This window comes from Eurypyga helias, unplaced genomic scaffold (genome assembly GCF_000690775.1).
Source record: "Eurypyga helias isolate BGI_N326 unplaced genomic scaffold, ASM69077v1 scaffold30105, whole genome shotgun sequence".
NCBI lineage: Eukaryota > Metazoa > Chordata > Aves > Eurypygiformes > Eurypygidae > Eurypyga > Eurypyga helias.
Genome location: NW_010253858.1, coordinates 1 through 15585, shown reverse-complemented (window position 1 = coordinate 15585; position 15585 = coordinate 1). Strand labels below are relative to the sequence as shown.

The window sequence follows — 15585 nt, the reverse complement described above, 5'->3', positions numbered from 1 at the left end:
GCCCCCGGGGGGCTCTGTAACGCCCGGTGCTTTTCCTGACAGGGAGTGGGAGGAGGGGAACCAGCGCTGGGTGCAGGAGGTGTCCAGCGCGCCCAGCACCCGCCTGGACGTCGTCCGCTTGGAGGAGCAGCTGGACCTGCAGCTGCAGCAGAGGGAGGGGGGGGGGGGCGGCGGCGGCATCTGCCCCGTGCGCAGGGAGCTCTACTCGCAGTGCTTCGGTCAGTGCCTCCGGCCCCCGCGCCTGCCCACACCCCGACAGCCACAAACACCCACCCCAGCAGCTTCTGTACACAGCAGTTTAGCGTTTTGTTCACAGAGCTGACACTCAGAGCCACGCAAAGGTGTGCTTATGCATACATGACAGTAAAAGATGCAAAGCAGCTTAAAATTTACTTGTGGTTAGCGACAACAGTTAATTTGAAAGAACTTAAACCAGTGTATAACCGTTAAGTTCTCTTACACATGCTGATGATGTGGTGCTGGTCTTCCAAAAGCAAGAGATTGCCATTGCTTTGAGGCTCTTGATGCTTCTGAAGTTTCCAGTAACTGCAAAAACAATACAAATTTGCTGTTACAGCATTAGTGGACCAGTATCACTGTTGTTACCACAGGTTCTGTACCACAACTCTGCTTTTATTTGCTAGCACTTGATGTAGAGCCGTAACGTAACCCAAAAAATGCTATCTGTACTAAATCCAGGTTGCTTTTGTGGTGCAGAGGATAGGTAAAGGAACCGAGCTCTAGACCTTGCCTGTATCCAGCATTCCCAGTAGTAGTATCCAGTAGTACAGTAGCTACTCTAACTAGATTGTTGTACCCTTTCTTTGAAGATGAACTGATCCGTGAAACTACAATTAACTGCGCAGAGCGAGGGCTGTTGCTGCTGCGAGTCAGGGATGAAATCCAAGTAACAATCGCTGCTTATCAGGTGCTGTATGAGAGCAGCGTTGCGTTTGGCATGCGGAAGGCTCTACAAGCCGAGCAAGGCAAAGCTGACATGGAAAAAAGAGTAAGTCGGGCTGTTAATCCCGTAACGTAGCCTAAGGATATTACAGGTACAATTTTGTGTGACATGAGTTACTTCTGTGTCCACTGGATGGCAGTAAAGATCGTCAAAATACCGTCTTACTGCGTTCCTTGGGCTTAATTGCACTTCTTAAATTATGTGCTATTATCTGGAATACTTTAAAGACTGTACAACGTATGGCTTTGTGTCATCTTAACTGAAAATTGATTCTTTGCAAACAAAACTTGAGAGATCTGTACTCTTCTCCAAGATTGCAGAGCTGGAAGAGGAAAAGCGGGAGTTGGAAAGACAAGTGAGTGAACAGAAAGCTAAATGCGAAGCCATTGAAAAATATCACTGTGAAAGGCGACAGACAGAAGAAAAGAAACTCCTTGGAGAGGTTCAGTTCCTGAAACAGACAAACCAACAGCTGAAGGTCAGTAAAACCAGAGAATTCCAAACAGAAATGGTAAGACTTCTCATTTTGTGATTAGAAAGATGTAAAAATAACTTTCTCCTTACAGTGTTACAAGTGTTACCTTTATGATGCGTTTGTATTAACGCTCCACTCTTTAAATTCACAACAAAATGGGAAACCGGTGCTTTTGCATTCTCCGCTTCCTCGCTCGCCTGCCAGACAGGCATTGCTAGTAAACCTGGGGATGCAGCGGGTCAGCCTAACTGCATCCTAGCGATGCACACGGTTGCCAGGGGGAGATCAGAACGTGTTCAGAGGATGATAAATTGCTGCAGTCAGCTGGAGAAGAGCCGCCGCGTGCAGCTGAACCCCAAATGGTTCAAAGTGGACTGAAACCCCAGGAATCTACTTCTGCGTAACTCGATGGCAAGGTTGTAAGTTACACCCCTTCTCAACTCCTAAGAGTCAAGTGAAGGCACATGAAGGTGGTTTGTTTCTTTGCTGCTGGCCATTAAACTGACTCCCTGATAACAGGACAGTATTTAACAGTCAGCATTACCCAAGAACAAGTGTGTACTTACACAGCAGGGACTGCACAGCTGCAGGAGCAATTCTGTGCGTGCTGCTCTGCTGAGAAACAGAGCTTCTGCTCATTACTTCCCTTTGGAAAGTTAAAAATCCCATGTCTTTTGAGTACAGAGGAAGTGTTACCACAAACAGTAAAGGTTTTCAGCTCTAAGAAACATTTCCTTCACACCAAACTGCTTTCCCCACCTTCACTGTTCTACAGCTTCTCCCTTCAAAACCATTAACACCTTCAGGCCACCCTGAAATGTTTTAGGGCACAAGAAGGGAGTAACTGCAAGATCTTGCTACTGAACCGTGTTTTTTCCCTGAAGTACAAGTGCTGTAGCAGCTGTGTGTCTAGCAGGGCTGTAGTTTATTTTGATGGCAGCTCCAGGAAGAGGACAGTCGAAGAGCCCTGGCAGCCTCGTGCACCGCACGCTCCCCACGCATGGGCACCGCTCCGACCGACCGACTAATTGGGCGTCAAGTCGTCTCAGTAACTGAGAAACTTGCTGTTCCCAGCTCCTTTTGTCCCAGAGTCAGGGCTTGTGTTCCAAATGCTGGAGAGCCAAATATTGAATTCAGCTAACACAGCCCAGCCTGAAATCAGAGAATTCAGACCACTGTTTCAACAGCTTTTATTTAATTTCCTCTTCAATGCTTTACATTATAAGACGAATCTTTCATTGTATGGAACCAAAGCCAGCTCTTTTCTTCTCAGAATGCAACAAGTGTGTATGCCAAGAATGAAAAGCTAATTTATAAAACATGTAGTAAGGAATGGAATAGCTAGGGAAAAAAAAAACCCCAACCAACCCTGGCCTGCTTCTCATGAAGTATTGCAGCATCCCTCAGCGCCTCGCTTTGAGTATCTAACAGACAATTTATCACTTTTCAGCGATGCGGGGTTATGTTTTAGGTTGAATCTAATTTGACTTACTGTCTCATTTGTTTTTCAGGCCCAACTTGAAAGCATCATTGCACGAAACAAGTAGATTTGTTTCGTTGTCCTCCAGGCAATGCTCAGAAGAGCTGTCAGAGTAAGAAGTTTGTAATTAGTGACAGAGATTTGTCTTCATAAAACACTCTTTTAATTTTCACTCACCGGTAACTGAAGGCAGCGTAACTGTGTTCTTTTTCTCCTGAAGAGTTGAAATTCAAGAGCTTCATTAATTACCGCACCCTCTTCCCACGTTGTCTCAGCACTCTGCTCCTTGAATGGCCAACCTGCCTGCTGGTAGCGTGCTAGATGAACTTAAATTAACTAATAAACATTTCTGTATGCAAGCACCTCTGTAACATTATTATTTTGAAGACGTAGAAAGTTCAGAACCAACGTACAAAGTGTCTACAATAAGTGATACTCACTACGAACCACGCTGCAGGTGGCTGGGCAGGTGTTGGGAGGGTATTTCCTCCACTAAGAGCAAGTTGGTGTTACTTGGGTATCCAAATTCCTTCTCAGAATCGTTAGTAGTAACCCAGAGGAGCAACCCCAAAGCTCTGGACAGGTTACTACTAATGAGACAGAAGGGTACAATGCCATTCCAAGCATCACTTCTTGGTGGAAGCAAACGAAATCTTGAGATGAGGTACCTGTGTAACGAGCTGTCCTACAGGGCAAGCAGACGTGGGAAAGATAATTCACCGTATGAAAAACCCCATAAAGCTCGTTTCCAGAAAAAAACAACCCCAACAACCAAAACCACCACCCCTGAATAACACTTCAGGATATGTTTTGCCAGTGCAGTGTTTACTGGCCTTAGATGGCGATGTGGAAATACCATGATCTCCAGTTGCATAAAGAACTTTCAGATGATGCAGAAACAAAGAGTGAGATGCTACTCCTGGGAACAAGACAGACAAGTCACACTAGGCTTTGAATGGGAACTATAAGTTTTATATTAAAAAAAGCCACTGCACACTAGAGCTGGTTTATGTAAAATTTAATAGAATAAGCAGTTATTGCTTATGTTTGTATTTTTTGTGCTTTGATCTTTGTTCCTCCAAGCCAGTTTTTTTCTTGTTCTTGTTCTTATTTTTCACGTTGTGAGTTTCATAATACCGGACTCCAACTTTCTTGGACCGCTGCTGCCTCTCAGCTCGTCTCCTCTGCAAATCCACACAAAACACATTAGCCAATCCACAGTATCCATAGCCTGGGTTTGTTTGCATTCCTTCAATTGTTGTTCGCTATGCATTCCGCATGCTTTAAGTAAAATAAATAGCTTCAAACCAAACGTTACTGATGGGAATATATGCACATCCCTATGGAACCCACCCATCCGCGCTCTTAAAACGTGACAAAGGGAAACACCAAAGGAGTAAACAAGATGCAAGAGGCAAACTGATGTGCAGAGTCACGTAAGAGGTTGTAACAGAGTATGTGACACAATGCTCCAACAGAATTCAGTCTTCTGTTCCCCTGACAGCCATAACTGTCCACAGCAACGCTCCACAAAGTCCTACAGCTTCACTCGGTGTATCAGTTATTCTAGAAGAATTTAGGCTTGACTAACATGAACAGAAGACAGCAGCAGCTGCCCATCTAGTTCCCAATCCCCCTCCCAGCACGCAGACCCCTCTCTCCTTAGAGCACCAGTGGGCAAGCCAGCGCTGAAAAGAACAGTTAACCACCGAGGATTCTCCCCTCCAACACGCTCTCCGTCGTGGTTACTGCTGGACCCTTTTGTGGGCCCACGCTGGAACATGCTGCTGTCACATCTCGCATCACCCTGCCTTCACATTCCCCCCACCCCAGCTACAGTCCCTGCGTTCTCCCCCTACTAGTGCCCAGCCTCAAGGCTCCTAAGCGACAGTGGGCAATCTATGTGTAAAAAAAGCCAGCTCTAGTACTCTGCTCATTTCTTTTACTAGAAGAAATCACACTTACTTCTTTGGATGTAAGTTTCTTGCAAGGCTCTTTACCCAAATCATCATCATCATCATCTTCCGCTTTCCTTTTTCTTTTGTTCTCTGCGCTGCCTGCAAACAGCAGAGATCACACACTCAGGCACCTTCCAGAGCACCCATCTGTTTGCAGAACTTACTAGGGTCAGCAGCCCATCTCCTTCTGCAAGGCATTCCTTTGGTTGTATTTAAGAGCTTCCACCAAAACAACACGCATGTTCCTCACCAGAGACTCGCTCGCTGTTACTATGACAACGGCTCTTTGGGAGCCGATTGCTTAAAGCCCCATGCAAGCCCAGAGTCCCAGCGTCCTGTCCGAACAGGGTTCTCCGCAGGATTTTGCCTTTACTCAAACTTACTATGGAAACTGAAGCCACAGACTCCACAGTACAACCTATAGCCTGAAGTAGCTCTGCGCTTTTATTATGTCGTAAACCCTCCGCTCCCTCCTGTGTAATATTACACCGTGTGGAACGGAAGCTGCTCGGCCTGCATGCCCCCCGTAGCACCGTTCTTTTGCCAACACATTTGTCTTTGCTTTACCCTCACTCATAACTTCTTCTACAGAAAGGCTACAGCAAGGTTGTCAGGCAGCCCTTGGGTTAGCTGTGGGAAGACTCAAACCGCTTTTGGGGAGAAAGAACTTGCAATCGGGAGCTAATGAACGTTTCTCCCCCTAACTCCCTCTCTCACCTCACTTAGGGGATTTCCAAATGTACATTAAGAATATCCACTAATCCTGTTTTACCTCTGTCTTCAGTTTCTTTGGGTTCTTCAGACTTCTGCATGGATTTGGCAAACACTTTTTCACTCAGCTGCTTAGGGATTCTACAAAAATAAAAAATAAACAATAAAAGAATGACGTACACAAAAAGTAACGGTCTCCGAGAAGTGATCACTCTCCAGTAGATCCCAGTAGCCCTTCAGCAGCAAAACCATAGCCTTTGCACCTACAAAACACCTTACAGTGATCTTGTCCCTGGGGTTACTGGGCTTGTGCACTGCACAAAGGGACAAGATATACCACTTAACCTTGAAATCTTAGTCCTCACAGAGCTAGTGGATGAGCTTTGCTGAAACTGGGCCTGATGCATGAGCTAGGATCCTCTTGTCACACGCCTGGAGACCCAGTTGGCATATCCAGGTAGGACACTAGCCTTGGTATTGCTCAAGAACGAGCCCCACGTCAAGGAGAGATGCAATACTGCTGCCCAGAATACCAAGAGATTTCTAATCCGTAGCTTAAGAGGCAGCTTTCCAAGAGCGAGAACATTTTTAGCGATGCTGCTAAGTAGGACTTCCTGGAATAATCTATCAAAACCAAACTGCTGCTTAGCCAAAGTTCAAGTATTTATGGCTAAAGTAGATAAGCTGTGGCAGCTTGTGTGTGGTAACACAGAGGAAGCAGTCAAGCGAGTCATGAATGCAGCGAAACTGCAGCAGAACCACATTAACCCTTTCCCCCATCGTGAAATACCGGAGTCCCTGAACAGATTCAGATACCTTATTGCTGAGAATCTCTTGGCTTTGGCTTTATCCAGAAATTTTTTGTATTTTGCAATCTTCTCCTCCAAAGCCTTAAGAACTGCCTTAGAGCTCTCCTTGGCACCTGGCGCAGCAGACTGCGACTCCTCCTCTACTGAACCTTGATGCTGCTCATTTTCCTCTCCCTCCTCCTCCTGCCCCTCCTCTCCAGAGGAATCGCTGTCTGTTTCAAAGCCTGGCACATCCACCGGAACCAGGTCTTCTTCCGAGAACTGAGGTGCCACGTTAATCCTCCCAAAGTTCTGCCGAACGTGTGACATGAGCTGCTTGATTTCAGTGTCCGTGTGATTATTCTCCTCTGCTGGCTCCACACTTGATGCTACTGACTCCGAGACTTTCTCCTCGTTATTATCTTGGCTCGATGGCATAGCTACTTCCAAGGAGGGAGGCTACAAGAAAGAGGGTAACGGATATGTTATCCACAAAGTCTGTCCCACCATCTCCAAAGGCAATATCTGTTCTACCTCTTTGGAAAAACCCTAAGATGTCAGGCTAATGATGCGATAATTACTGACGTTTCCGGTAGTCTGATGATGGTGAAATGGCTCAGACATCTCTGAAGAGCATCGCTACATGGTCTTTGCCAAATTCAAGTGAGTGTCACCTGAACCACCAGACTTGGGCAGAGCCCAAAACTAGCACTGCCCAAGTCACATGGCACGCTGGGAAAACCAGGAGTGAACACCTTTAGGAAAACTGAGTCATACAGGAGAAGAGCAGGCACTAGCATCACATTCTCACCTGAGGACCGGATTCTGCATTTGGTGGCTTCACAAAGAATGGGATTCTGCCTCTCTGCCAGTCATTGAGAACCATCTTGCTCACAGTCTGCAAGTCAGGCTCACCACCCTGAAAGAACCCAGGAACAATTTATGTCCACGTTTGCAGGGCACACCACCCTTCTATTACCTGTGAGCAACAGGAACGTTCCTATTTCCCATGTTCAGTTACAGGCCACATGCTCTTCCAGCCTGCAAATGCAGAAAGCTGTCACACCTTTAGCAGTTTTCCAGTCCTAGAAGCAAGTTTCTCAAGGAAGTCTTCTGTATCATCCCAGGAATCAATTTTGTACGTCTTTCTTATGTACTCTGGTTTGGCTCTTTCCAGCACGGCACTAATGTGATCTTCAGGGCTCTTAATCTTTTCAACTTGAACCTGAAAATGAATGGGAGAACATCAATCCTTTGGGAAGTGCAGTCATTTCTTTGAACCCAGCACAGCAAAGACGCTCCAGCAGTCAGTGCAGATACATACCACCCCCTTCAGCACAATGTCCGTTTCTGTGTCTCCAGATGGATAAACCACGCCCGGGCAGTCGATGAGAAAAATCCGCCGCATCAAGGTAATGTACTGCCATACCTGAAAGAGATCGGTCGGTCCCCACGTTACCTCCTTCCACGCAGCCCCCTGTTCTGCTTCTGGAGAGACAGCAGTCACCGTAGGAACGCGGTAGTCACGCACAAACAGGTTTAGTTAGCTAGCCACGACGTACTGCACCTCGCTCCTCCTGCTCAGCCAATGCCATCCCTACGGTTTTGCATCCAGCTGCTGACACACAGGACCAAGGTGAGGAAACTACAGTCACGGCAAACTGATATTTAGGAGTAAAATGAACAGGCGAGCAATAAACATTCCTGTAACTCTGCCTTCTTGTCCACATTCTGTCACATTCTGGGAGAGTTAGAAAACCGGCATTAACGGAGACCCACAACACAAATACAGCCAGTGATTTGACCGAGGAGAGCGCAGACATTGCGTCGGGGCAGCTGAGCATTCAGATCACAGCACTACAGTACAGGCAGAGCGGGACCGCGGGAATGCTTCCAGCAGCAGTGCTTCCAGCAGCAGTGCTTCCAGCAGCAGTGCTTCCAGCAGTGCCTGTCGACCGGCCGCTCCTCAGACTCAGGGCCACGTAGCCTGTACAGTCAAATGTCATCGAGCTAATTTCACACAAACTCTGCCCTTGACAATGCACTCCCATCATTAATTTTTATCTTTAACGTAGGGATCTCCTCCTACCTTTGTTTCACCTGCGATAGGGGCCACATTGCAGACCTTCTTAGACCGCAACGTATTGATCACTGAGCTTTTGCCAACGTTTGGATAACCAATGAACCCCACGCTGATCTGTTTCTTGTCAGAGTGTAACTGTTGAGAAATAACACATATTTTTAATACCCCCTAGAGAAAGACAGAATTACTGCTAGAGTTCTGAACACCTGAGCAGCGGCTGTTCTCACTATATTGGGAAGAAAAGGGGACTCGGAAGTACCAGTATCAAAAAAATGAGATCAGCTCTTTATCAGGAGAAATGAGTAAGGGCACAACCAACTTGCCACACAAGAGCTCCAAGCATGGAGTAAAATATTTGCTACTTTAAAAGGAAGATGTGAACCACCTGCATTCCGTGTTGCTTTAAAACTACTAGTGAACGCCTCGTTTAGGAACCACGTAGGCTGAGAAAGCAAGGAATCCCAAACAGCAGCTGGGGACAGGAATATAGCTGTGGCATGAGGAGACAGTGAGTAACCTAAAGGCAACAGAAGGTGCCTTTCTTGGACAAATGAAGACACAGAAAAGGATAATAACGTTAATAGAATATGCATATATGCAGGACAATGTTCCTTTACTGTACACACTCAAGGGAGACCTAGGAGTGTCAGTGGGATACTCCACAAGAAACCCAGGCCAGAGACTGATGGTCAAACCCAAAACTCTTCCAGGAGCTCCTCGGTTTGACAAACATTTTGAACAGACTTGAAGGAATATTTTCTCCTTAAAGGAGGGAGGTTTATCGATGGAGTCATTTGCTGACAGAACGGCCAGAGGAAAGTGTACTGAATCCCAAACACTTAACAAAACCAAAGACTCCACACTGAACACTCCCACCCACCCCCCAAACACCACCACAAATCCCTCAGGCTGTTCTGTACCTTTCCAAACTGCCTGAGGAGCTGTATGAAAGCACCTTTGCCAAAAGGGTTTGTGAGGCTGGCGTGGAAAGCGAGCGTTGGATACTCCTGGGAAAGGACAGCAACCCAGCGCTTCTGAAGGGGAAAACATGACTCGGTTAGGGCTCCTGCGCCGCAGAGGTGGTGAAACGATCTGCAGAGCACACAGCATCTTCGCTTGGGTCGCAAACGCAACCGTCTATGAAAACGGCGATGTAAGAACCTTTGAAGCATTTCACCAACCCAAGAGCTAAAAGCACTGAGTATTGTTTTGATAAAAAACAAACAATTTCCCAAAAACGCCTTCACTGCTAGCTAAAACTAATTAGTTTAACAATATAAAGCAAACCAGCTGTGGTGGACAGGGATCTTAAGCGGACTAACATTTAGCATACTCTGGAGACATCAGCTGAACTGTTAAATCCAGACAGAGGAAGTAGAGAATTTGTGGCTGGTGAGTGTTGCTCAACTCAGCCAAACTTGGACAGATTTACATTGTAATTGTTACTTTTATAGCAGGCAAGCAGAGTTCCCATTGCCCCAGCTACACTACGCCCTTTGAGGCCAGCATGAAGACTGGCAACGAAATTAAGGCAGAGGCTACAAAAGGAACAAAAAAGGTCCGGGGAGTAACAGGCAGGACTGTGCTTACGGTAGCCCAGGTAGGAACAAGATCACATTTGTTGAGGACAAAAATGAGATGTTTCCAGTGTTTCTCCTTTTTAAGGTAAGATTCCACATGAGGGGAGCGAGTGCCCATGGGATCCCTGGCATCCAGAACTTGAACAACGACATCTGATGAATCTATCACCTGAAAAAAGTCACACAGAAGGATTTTACAGGACATCGATACCTCCACAGCGAAAATTAGTCATTTGCTAAACTACATCATTAATTTAAGAACCCTGTATCCTTCATGAACAACTGTTATTTCCCCACAGACTAGTGAAGCTCAGACTGATATCCATCGATCCTCCACTCTCTCTTCCTCTGGGTCCTCTCCAAATTCAGGCTGGACAGCTGAATAGCTTTTACCTGTTCTTATGCACCAGGAAGATGCCTGTGGCACTTGGGACAGAAAACACTGCACCCAAACAGGAAAATTAATTGCTTCAGTAGACAAAACCAGTGTTCACCATCCATTCTGCAGCAATTCAATTCTGCCACTTCATAAAGGAACAGGATATAAAGTATGTTTTCTGGATCAATATGAAACACACAACCAAGCAGGAACCTGCTGTTAGTCCACTAAGCATCTACAGCAGGGAGCTGTCATTTTATGACTTGCTTCAAGCCAAGTGAATTTGTTTCACAGCTTTTCCCTGCATTTTTGGCAGTGCCTCACTGAAATCTGTTTTGCTCTCTCATTCCCAGAGCTTTTAGATCTGCACAAAGAGGTTTTAAGCTACATTCAGAAATTCAGAGAAAAAAAGTCAAGTAATCTCACACCTAACAGCCACCAAGAGCCCACAAACTGTTCTTACAACCCCAATTCATTCTCAGTCTCCATTTCTCTAGCAGTCAAGGCAACTCACGGGGAAATGAGGGTCAGAGTCCCACAGAGACAACCCCATCAACATACCAGAGGTTTTAGCCTAAAGAAACTTAAGGGCATCTGACTGGTTTATTTGTGGTGAAGCCCCAGGAATCAAAGAAAAGCTGCTACCTTCACTCTGCCAGCCCATCTCTAGGATCATATGTTTTGAGGATGTTTGTTCCAGTGGGACAGGAGCTGAAGAATCAAGCTCAGTCAGGCAGATATGAACATGAGTCGCTGCGCTCTTCTACAGCTGCCTTTTTCTGGTACTGATACAGTGCAGAAGCGGGAACAGAAGAAGGGCGTTTGGTTTCTAGTCTGTCAGTTCAACAGGCTGCCAGGAGAGCAGGCAAGGGAATGACACACTCAGGAGACCTCTGTCTGAAGAAAGGCACTGGCTAAACATTTCTAAGAAACCATACATCAAATTCAGTTGTATCAAAGCTTCCCTAACAGGGCAATAAATGGTTTCCAGAACTTTGCTGTTTATCGCTGTATAGGATCTCTAATGCTGTGCTGAAGCATCTGACTTCGTACAGGCTGAAAGACAGACATGACTACTGCGAGTTATAAGCGTTGCTCACCTTGTAGAGCTCGCCCCAGATTCTTCTGGACTGTCCTTTCTTATATATTTCCTCTTGTGCTTCATCCCTGGACGTGGATTACCAGAGATGTCAGCAACCACAGTAACGGGGTTAGTGTTGTCTTCTCTAAAGCCATTGCAGCATTTGCAGACAAAAGAGCAGAGGAGGCCCAAGGGACAGCCAGCTAGTCCCCCCGCCCCCTGCCTTCCATCTACCCCTCTGCAGAGAGATCCCACAAACACGCACTCTTTTGAAGATTCACGTCTGCCCGCCGGTCAGCCCCCGATCTAACCCAAAACGTGAGTTTAGAGATATTCTGACACGGATCAGAAAATGAATTATGAGACAGAAAGGGTCCCATGGAAGCAACTGTGTGGTTAAATACAGAGGGACAAACCAGAACTAAAAAAATCCCAAATTCAGCTAATTTCACTTTTCTTACTTCTCATACAGTAACAGCACTGATGGATGTACCAGATCCTTCTTTAAAAATAAACTGGCTTTTCAGAAATGTAAACAGTGAATAATTTCTTCTCTTTACCTTACACCAGTGTCTTCTGTCACCAGGTCTCGGTCCTTGCTCTGATCGTAAGATCCTGATGAGGCTTCAGCATTCTCCACCAGAGACTGCACATCGCTGGCAGAAAGATTTGGTCTCTTCCTCTGCGATTTGGGGCCAAACGTTGTTTCAAATGTTTCCGTGTCAAGAATGTGAACTCTGGAGGTCTAAGGAAAAACAAGTTGGTAAAAAACCCACACACACACTGTTTTTTCCACCTCTTGTGACACGCAGTGTGCAAGACCCGAGTTCAGTGCAACTCTGCAACCTGTGGCAACAGTTACAGGCACTTTCCTAACAATGCCGGAGTTTTCCAGCTTAATCTTTGAAAAACATGAGTGGATATTTAATAACCAACAAAACACACTGCGCTTGCCAAAGGACTATGCTTCAGTTCTTTCACCATAAATGAAGTCAAATGCAATTAAAGCTACAGTGACGAAAATTCAGCTGCTACCTTTGATCATTTCTTATTTTTCCAAGAAGTGCACAAACCTCGCCAAATTCAGAGTTTTCTCAGGGATAATTACAATCAAAATTGTCGATTTTAATGCCTACAACGAATGCCAACTTTTCTTGGAACAGCACACAATTCATTGTTGAAAGAAGTAATTTGTTTTCATAACACACATTTTGGTTTCCTATAACTTTTTCCTTAATTTAGGTAACATTTTTATGGCATAAACCTGGAAAGTTTCCACAGGAAAAAATCGCTAGCAAGAGTCCAAAATAACAGTTCAGACATCTTGAAAGGAACCTGATCATAACTATTGATGCAGTAGAAATGAAGGCTGCATGCACACGAGTTTCTGATTCAAGATTAAGCAGCATACGTTTGAGTTCAAATTCATCCCATGAAGAATGTTTGCAGTGTGAAGCATCCTCAGACAAAGGTCCCTTTGTCACAGGAGCATTAGAAGCATTACAGCATAAGGTGGCAAGCTGCTACGGTTATGCGAAGGCGATATGCTCGCCTAGGATGGTTTGGGGTGAATTTGCTTTGGAAATGAGAACTTGCAATAAGTAACAGATCTTCTTATGAACTGCAGGGATGTAATTGCACTGTTTCTTTCTTTTCACATCCAGTGTCCACAGTGAAAGGCTCTCAAAAACATCCTTCCTCAAGACATCCCCTTCAACTGCCTTTCCCAGTGCTTCCAGAACACATTTCACCAGGCTGACCAGAAACGGCACGATCGCCCCCAGATAAATAAAATCCGTGATCCCACCGTGCACATAACCCGGCCGTCACCCCCGCGCAGATGAATGACACTCACGTGCGGTTTAATCCGATCGTAGAATAGGGACATGGGCAACTTTCTCTGCTTCATGACCACTCTGTAAGGATCTTTCATGACATTTTCCATCTCCTCTTGAAATTTCTGTAGGGATGACTGCTTGATCACACGAGTATTCCCTGCATATAAAACCAAATATTGCACCTGGCCATTCCTCAACTGCTTCAAAGACCCAAGGGACACTAAGAAAATAATAATACCCCATCTGGAATCAAAAATAGCAGTGACAAATAAGAGGATTTTACCTGAGACAAACCAAATCAGTGTAAATAAGCCAATCCCTTTCTTCCCCTCTATTTAAAGGAATTTTATAAGCATCTCTAGGACGCCTAACAGACGCAGGCTACAACATACACACATGAGCAAACCCAGAAAATGACCGGAGGAGACAAGACGACCACACTTTAGAGAAGTGCGTAGAAAGCAAACACCCGAAGTAGAAGTACGTGCAAAGTGTGAGCTAACACCCGTGCCTACAGGGGGACTCCTTCAGCATCTGTCCCACAAAGCACTGGGACTTGGATATCAGGAAGGAATTCTTCCCGCAGAGGGTGGGGAGCACTGGGGCAGGTTGTCCAGAGAAGCTGTGGATGCCCCATCCCTGTAAGTGTCCAAGGCCAGGCTGGATGAGGCTTGGAGCAACCTGGTCTAGTGGAAGGTGTCCCTGCCCATGGCAGGGGGTGGGGCTGGGAGGGCTTTAAGGTCCCTTCCAACCCAAACCATTCTGTGATTCTAAGACCACAATTCTGAAATAAACACCCTCCACACACACAAAATTCAACAGTTTTTAAGCTAGTTGAGTCTGAAAGTTGAAAAAAAAACCTCACCAAACCATTTAATATTTGGTTCCACTCTTGCAACTGTGCCCGGTGCCACGGTTGACTGATACTGCAGAGGCTTAATCACTTTACCATGCTTGTTTCTAAGGGAAAAATGAGAACTCACGTAAACACACAAGGGCAGCACACATGGCTCTAGCACTTTTGTTCACTACACCAGACGTACACCCACAAAATCCAGAAAGACCCTTCATCTAACCGTCCCCCAAGACTGTCACCAGATACGGTACTGCCTGTAACGGCTCATTAAGCCAAGCACTGGAGCAGAAGTGACATCAGCCAGCGCATGCTCCTAAGTCTCACTCCCGCTTGACCAGACTCCTGACGAAGGCTGCTTATGGCAAACCCGGAACAGCTTAAAAAGCACCAAAGTACCATTTCCTAGTAAACATCGCTTTCTTTTCTCATGGGCTTACGTGGAAATTTTTAACCGGATCTACCCACCGGCTGTTGCAGAACACTCATCCTAAGATAATTTCCAAGTTGAGACCTGGCTTGAATTTAGCAATTTTTAAAAAATACAGAGCCCCCAGTCTGCTCTCAAAACAAAGTGAAATCTGGCAAAACAAAACAAAACTGATAATCTGAACCAGGACTCTCAGAAACCCCTGTGGCATCTACAACATGGCAGAGACACATGTTTACGAGGTGGAAGCTGCTCCACAGCCAGCGATTCTCAAGCGGAGGGAACGGGTGTCTCAGTGAGGGAGCCGTACGGGAGTCAGGCTCCTGAGATATTTTGAGGTGAGCTTTTGACTTATGCTGTTGTTGGAAATGAAGGAATTCTGTGTATTTTTGGGTTCATGACATTCCAGTGAGATCACACTGGCTGTCTGCATCACGTGTTTTCCAGCTGTATTCCCCGATACGCATCGCTGGTTTGTTTGGAGCTCAGGACAACGCTCCCCAGCTTGCAGTATTCCAGAACTCGCAGCATGGCTCTGCGAATAGGCCCTTTGTCACCAGACGGAGTAAGGTCAGCTGTCCTCAGCGCGGTTCCATCTGCCACACAGCCTGAACGCGCTGGCACCAGAGGCCACGCTGCTGGGCTGCACCCACAAACGCGCTGCCCGCGGGGTGCGGCCGGGAAGCGTTAGTGCCAGCACCGTTACCGGCACCCGCTCACTGCCGTGCCAGGCCGGGATCCCACCACCCCCCGCGCGCTGAGCCGCCCTCACCTCCGCTCCTTCTGCCGGTACATGTTGAGGCGCCGGATGGTGGCTCGATCCCGCATGTTGTTTCCTCCCGCGCCCCCCACGCGATCTGCAGAGATAAGACAGCGTCAGGTTAGGCCCGGTACAGTACGGCAGTGCCCGGTACGGCACGGTACGGTACGGCACGGCACGGCACGGTACGGCATGGCCTGGCCTG

At 46.5% G+C, this 15585-nt stretch overlaps 2 protein-coding genes across 2 annotated transcripts; one reads left to right on the top strand and one right to left on the bottom strand.

Moving 5' to 3' along the window:
• Window positions 1-42: 42 nt before the first annotated feature.
• Window positions 43-2986, top strand: DNALI1 (dynein, axonemal, light intermediate chain 1; the record flags this gene model as incomplete). The annotated part of the gene is made up of 4 exons (XM_010152815.1): window positions 43-218; window positions 831-1009; window positions 1278-1442; window positions 2951-2986. Coding segments are annotated over 4 exons (556 nt in total), but the record flags the coding sequence as incomplete, so codon positions are not given.
• Window positions 2987-3872: 886 nt separating this feature from the next.
• Window positions 3873-15477, bottom strand: GNL2 (guanine nucleotide binding protein-like 2 (nucleolar); the record flags this gene model as incomplete). Its single annotated transcript, XM_010152814.1, has 15 exons — window positions 3873-4103; window positions 4885-4976; window positions 5650-5729; window positions 6405-6835; window positions 7188-7295; window positions 7443-7601; window positions 7701-7805; window positions 8466-8594; window positions 9380-9493; window positions 10050-10208; window positions 11519-11585; window positions 12060-12244; window positions 13355-13494; window positions 14203-14297; window positions 15393-15477. Coding segments are annotated over 15 exons (2099 nt in total), but the record flags the coding sequence as incomplete, so codon positions are not given.
• Window positions 15478-15585: the final 108 nt, after the last annotated feature.